The sequence below is a fragment of the Ruditapes philippinarum genome, unplaced genomic scaffold, assembly GCF_026571515.1.
Source record: "Ruditapes philippinarum isolate M1 unplaced genomic scaffold, ASM2657151v2 ctg15024_1_1_1_1, whole genome shotgun sequence".
NCBI classification, from domain to species: Eukaryota; Metazoa; Mollusca; class Bivalvia; order Venerida; family Veneridae; genus Ruditapes; species Ruditapes philippinarum.
Genome location: NW_026864631.1, coordinates 13,601 through 20,191, shown reverse-complemented (window position 1 = coordinate 20,191; position 6,591 = coordinate 13,601). Strand labels below are relative to the sequence as shown.

The following is a 6,591-nucleotide window of genomic DNA, read 5'->3' as shown; positions in this document are numbered from 1 at the left end:
AAATAATACTTCCACCTTCTTCTAGGCAATCTGAAAGGAAATGTATTATCTGTTCTTTTTCGGCACCAACGATAACACCTTTAAGCAAATTCCTTTCAGGTATCATGTAATTGGGTAGATGGTTGTTTACTATGCAATGCTTTATGAAAACAAGACATTTCTGAATTAGAAATACTAAGTGACTTGGTGTAAGTTCACGATCATTTGTCATTTCCATAACCCAGAAAATGACGTTCTTTATAATATATGAAGTAAGAAATTTACACTTAGGTTTTAAACGTGATTTAGCCATTATCTTCAGTAGGACATATGCCTTGATTTGAGTGTCAGAAAGACTTAACACTAATTTTTTTTCGGCAGTAGTATAACATATCCTCCATTCAAATGCTTGCATATCACTTTGTTTGTCGCCGATAGGAACAACATATCCTTCCATTTCAGAAACTTCTTTTGAAATTTCGAGGGAAGGCCATTCGTAGTTTTTTACCCGTTCTTTCCACTTCCGTAAATAATTGCCTCCATAAAACTGTACAGATTGAACAAAGTCACAATCCGACAAAAAATCCGATGATGTCGTAGCAGGTCCATTTTGAGTTATATAAATGCCAAATGTCTGACAATTAGCAGCTATAGTAGCATAAAAATCCCTCAGTTTTTCACTCGATATTAATTTACCTTTCTCGAGAATATCATACGTACAACATTGTTTGAATTGCAAGGAACAAACACATTTATCAGACATTGATATTGACACCACTTTAGTATAACCTGGCGCAGTTTTAGAATAATCAGTTCCAAGAATGATTAACTCACCATCATTATCACATCCTTCATCTACACAGATTACATCTGACAATATAAACATACAGTCATAATCACTATCGGCCAGTTCAACCCCTTCACCCGAGCTTCCAACTAGTAAAGCTTTTGAATAGAGTGCTTGTGTCGGTGAAATGAAATTCCCTTCCACCAAATTTGATCGTAACATAATCTGTTTCTTGCTGAATCCCAAATAATCCAGAACAGAACATGTCATTAAAGATAACTTCATATCTTCTTGCTTCGACATAGTTGAATAAGTATAAATGTTTTTGTCAGCACAAGTTTCAAATGCACCTTCAAACCTGCAAGAGCGTTAATATGGATAAATAATAACTAACTTAACACGTACGTAAACGATTATAATTCATCGTTTTTTAAAGCGCGTCCCTTCAATTAATATGTATGTATTGAATGAAATTTGAATATTTGTCAATATTGATCTTAAAACGCTATTCGAACATATATCATTTATTTTAAATACGGAAACTATAAAATAATAAGGTGTCTTTTGATTATCCGTTAGTATTTCTGTAGTTATTGCCGATAGTTCCTAACAGAAATTAAACAGTATATGTACTTTTAAATAGAATTCAATGACTGAACAGAGCAACCCTTTTCTCCAATTTAACATGAAGAAATCATGTATAGCGCTAGAATAATACTGATTGATGTATACATGCAAATTACTAAAGCCTACCTAAGAACAAAATGATAAAGAAAAAAAGGAATAGAAACCTCACATGTTTGTATCATTTGAAATGAACTTTACAAAAATTTTATTCAGGTTGAACAGAAATGTATGTTTTGTACAAATGCTCTTGATATATGATAGTGATTCTGTCAATTGGTTTTTAATTTTTATTTTCCTTTTTTTTTGTTTTTAAAAAGCCAAACTCTTTTTTGGGAAAAATCAAAACCCGAGAAGATTTTTTCCCATGTAAAAAAATAAAATAAAACATGAAAAAAAAAAAAGATATTTAATTTTAAAAAAACATAGAAAAGAGTTTCTAAAAAAGGGTTTTCCAAACTTCCTTTCAAACCCTACTATTTATATTTTTCCATTATCGTAAATGTAATGTTAAAAAAAAAATTTGATTAAAATAAAAAACATACCTTTTAAAAAAATGAACTGTAACAGTCTATAAAAAATCCCATAAAAAAAGTATGGGGATGAAACCAAAAGGGCCTTTTATTTATACACGTATGACCCCTAAAAGAAGAGGATAGATTAAAAAATTTTTTCAAATTTGAACAAAGGGTCTTTAACTGAAAATACTCTTTAAAACCCAAAATTCCTTTAGGTCGTTATATTTGAATGTATAAGTGGCTGATTGTGTGGTGTACAAGTCGGACTAGTGTTCTGAGGATGGATGCGTGCGTGGGTGAGAACATGTCATAGAAAAGCCGCTGATTTGATGACCAAGAAATTTCTTCTAGGAAAGAATCAAGAGTGAGTCTTCCTGCTATTGATTGCTGCCCACACATTTTGTTGTGTTTACAAAACGTTTCGTAAAAACTGAAGTTTGAGCTGCTTTAAAAAAAAATAGTGTCCGATTTTGTTCATAGAATTTATGTTACATATAAAACCTAAAATCAGTATTTACATAAGTGATATATCTACCCCTGCAGCCTTAAAGTGTGGTTAGGGTAATGATAATTTTGCTCAGTCAAATCATTATCTGAAACTGTAGGAATTTTTTCATTTGACTGTGAACCTATCGAAGAAATACCCTTAAAACAGCTGCACACAGGGGAAAATTTTTAAATTAATAAAAAGGGCTTCCAGTAAATGAAAAATTTCTATATAGGGAAAAATTCTACTTTTAAACCCTAACTTCAAAAATGTTAGAAATCAAGGGTTTTTTTCCATTTAAATAAGTCCCTTTAGGGGGAATTCTAAACAAAAACTTTTTCCAGGGACTTTTTTAAATTTTCCTTTTAAAAAATTTTAATAATAAACAAAAATATTTTTTAAAAAACATATTTCTGAAACAATCTCATCCAATTTTTTTTTTAATTTTGTCAAATTGTCATAGAAAATTAAATATTTTTTAAATTTGCAGTTTGGGGCTCAATAACCAAAAATTTAGGGATTTTAAATAAAACAATACATTAAATTTAAATCCCCCAAACTTTTTTATGACGTTGTATGTTTCAAAAAGCTTAAAAAATTAAAGGGGTTTTTAAAAAATGCGGCCCAAAATTTAATACCCTTTTTACAAAAAAAAATTTATTTTTTCGAAAAAAAATTTAAACCAATTTATTAATCTCAACAGGCATTTTTAAAACAGCAAACAAAAAAAATTTTTTCTGGGATAAGGGGTGGCTCTTTTTAAAGGTTATACGTAGAAAACGGGTTTGAGCCCTGGGGGTACGTAGTTTAAACGATGAAATATAGTGTCTAGAAGGAATATGAATATATCATGTATCTTGAAATAATTAGTAACAAGTTATTAGATTTATCAAACATATCAAAAGCTACATTATTATGGTAAACCAAACTCCGCAAGGAAAATATATAAAGGGAAAGATCATCAGTCATTTTTCTCGCTAAAGTATCTAGTTATTATGTATGAAACAGGAAAAATAATCTGCTATGTGGATAAAATCCCCTTGTAAAAAGGTACTAGACGTGTTTCCGTATCACTTGTAAATGTAACACAAGTAGTTAAGAGTGTTTCACAAAACTCACAGATACAAGTACGTAATTGCATCTTATTAACTTTAACCATGATTGTTGTCATGAAATTAACATTTTCTTTGTCTCCAAATCAGTTAATAGAATGTCCATATCGCGAATGTTTTGGCAAGTCCCAACGTGTTAGGTTTTCAAAAGTTACACTGTACTTGAATTTTGGGTTCGTCTCGATTATGTTTTTTCTCGCGGAAGTTTTATGCTGTAACGTTTCAAAGACTTTACATCTTTTCTTCTTTAGATAACTTAAAAGGATTCATTTCATTTAATTTCAGTTTGAAATCAATTATATAAGGACAGATATTACTTACCGTTAAGTAAAGTTCAGATTATTGAAACTATTGTATTTAAAGTGAAACTGTTACATCTAAATTGAAACTACTACATTTAAATTAAAATTACTACATTTAAAAAAGTCTTTAACAATTTAAAGGGTGTTTTTTTCCCTTTGTTAAGAGTAAAAATTAAATTTTACCTTTAAAAAAACCAAAAATTAGGGGTTTTTGGCCCCAACAAAACCAAAGGCACCCCAGGAAACCAAATTTTTTCCTTCGTCCTTTTTAAAAAAAGAAATGGCCCTTAAAGATAATATTTGCTCTGGCCTTGGGGCCGCCCCTTTTTTTTTCTGAGGGGGGGCTTTTTAATTTATTAGGTTTCCCCTTTTATAAAAAAGTTTTTTTAAATTAAAAAACAAAAAACTTTTTAAAACCTTAAAACAAAAGGTAAAAATTTAAAAAAAACTTTAAATCCCAACAAAAAAAAACAAATTTAAGTGGACACATTTTGTATATAAACTATAGTGTCATTAAAAAACTGGCGGGGTTCTTTTTAAAAAGGAGGACCGTTTTCCCTTCCCCCCAATAAGAAAACCCACCATTTTCCCTTTAAAAAGTTTTTACTTCTTTTTTGAAAAAAAAGGAATTTTTTAAAGGGAAAAAGGGGAATTTTTTTAAGGGTTTTTTTTTTAATTATTTAAAAAATTAACATACAAATTTTTTTTAAAGAGCGTCCTATTTTTTTAAAAATTCAAAAAAAAAGAACAAAAAAAACCCCGAGTAATCAAACCTAGACATAATATGGGGGAAACCCGGCAAGAGGGTTAAATGGGAACATTTTTTCCTTAAATAAAACACATAAAAAACAAATATTTATTTGAAGTTTATTTTAAAATTTAAATCAAAAAGGGAATTATTTTTTTAAAGTAAAAAACTGAAATTGAATTTCTTCTGTATGTTCCACAAAATGATAAATTTCCGAGCGTCGTCGATCAATTTATTAATTGAATTTCCGTTACAATCATTTTGGCTATAAAACTGGACATGTTTCAAAGTGATCCTGGTTTTCTTTAATTAAACTGGAATAAAACTCAGATCATTAAAAAAATATATTTTTCTTGAGCGAGTGTCGTGTTACCAAATTATATATTAAATACTGGTATTGTCATATATAAAATGTCTAAATTTAACTTATTTGTATTGCCCTATCCTTGAACTTGTGTATCGTGGAAACAGTTATTTATGGATCAAAATGTCACAATGTAGAAAATCTGATCTAAAACAAATCTGTAGTCGGTCAAATAAAGCAGTCTGTATTCTTGAAACGTGAAAAGGAAAAATAGATGAATATGTTCATAGGTAACGAAATACGAAACATAATTTATAATCAGACAATCGGTGAACTACTCAAACTTGGAGGAAAGAACTGGAATACGAACAATTATTATTTTTCGTTGCTCATGACTTTAAGTATAAGTTTAATATGGTAATAATGTGAAATAAACCTATATAGTTAATATGAATAAAAGAATATCAAGCTACTCTACACAATAAGGATAGTGCAATGGATTATTTTCATAGTCTGTTAATATTTGTCTATACATATGATACACTTTTAGTGTCTCCTTTTGATCCTCTTTTTCAAGAAAAAATGTGATTAACTGTATTTTTCTCAAGAAAAATGTGATGAACTGTAATTTTTATATAAGATATCGTCATATGAAAGGCTCATTTTAACAGGTTAAATCACTATATAGTATGGCGATACCATTGACTAAATCACGTAAGTCTAAGTGGCCTGTAATTGACACTTTGAAGAGGATTATGACTGGACATTACAAGAACTAAGTAGTTAACTGATTAGTAGATTATCATTTTTTTCAAGATCTGATCTGTTGAGAATTTTTGTCTGCACCTTGAACGGTTGGGGGAGAGAGCCGAAATCAAATTACGTATGTTTGCCAAGCAATATAGATGGATTATGTTGTCAGGATTTATTTCTATTATCGGTATTTCAGATCCGACATTGGAAGCCTATATACAGTTACTAAAATGTTTACATCGCCACCAGAATGATAAAGGTTAAGCCAATTAATCAGATGTCTGGAGCAATAAGTGAGACATCAATAAGTTTAAACCAATAAAAAATGATGACAGATGATCACATGATGAAAAGATGTGTAAACCTGAAAGGAAAAGGCAAATTGCCAAAAATTTCATCGAACACAAATACAATATAATTTGATGTTATTGAATTAGTTATGTATCAGCAAATACCGTCTGATGCTATCTTTGAATAACTTAATAACAGAGAAGATTCACATGATACTTAACCATGGGATAATTAATGCGTTTTTATTATCTTGAACGTTAACCCAAATTAAGAAAACATTAAACTAGTCATATATTTTGCAAATTATAAGAACATAAAATAACCGTTATTTTATGCTGAGATAATTGTTCGGTAATGCATATGAGCCGTGGCATGACAGTTCCCACATAATGGTCAAATGACGTAATCGTAGAAACGTTACGTCAAAGTTGACGCCATTTTTTCAATTATACTAAGGGCGATTTTCCAATCAGAACTAAGCAATTTTAATTAGTGCTCACATCAGTTTTATGTAAGCAAAAACCAATTCGTTACTGCACTAATTCAATAAATGTTTTCACCACAATGATGACGGTTGTTCTGGTAACCTTGAACTCCTGACAGAACACTCGCTGAATCGTGATCTTAAGTACCAAGGAAGAAAATTTCAAGGAAAATGTATGACTTAACAAATCTAATTTGATCTA

The 6,591-nt window shown here is 29.9% G+C and overlaps 1 protein-coding gene across 1 annotated transcript; it reads right to left on the bottom strand.

Annotated features, from left to right (window-relative positions):
• Positions 1 to 264: 264 nt before the first annotated feature.
• On the bottom strand, positions 265 to 1,069 carry LOC132726331 (uncharacterized; the record flags this gene model as incomplete). The annotated part of the gene is made up of 1 exon (XM_060711642.1): positions 265 to 1,069. A coding segment is annotated over exon 1 (805 nt), but the record flags the coding sequence as incomplete, so codon positions are not given.
• Between the last annotated feature and the right edge of the window lie 5,522 nt (positions 1,070 to 6,591).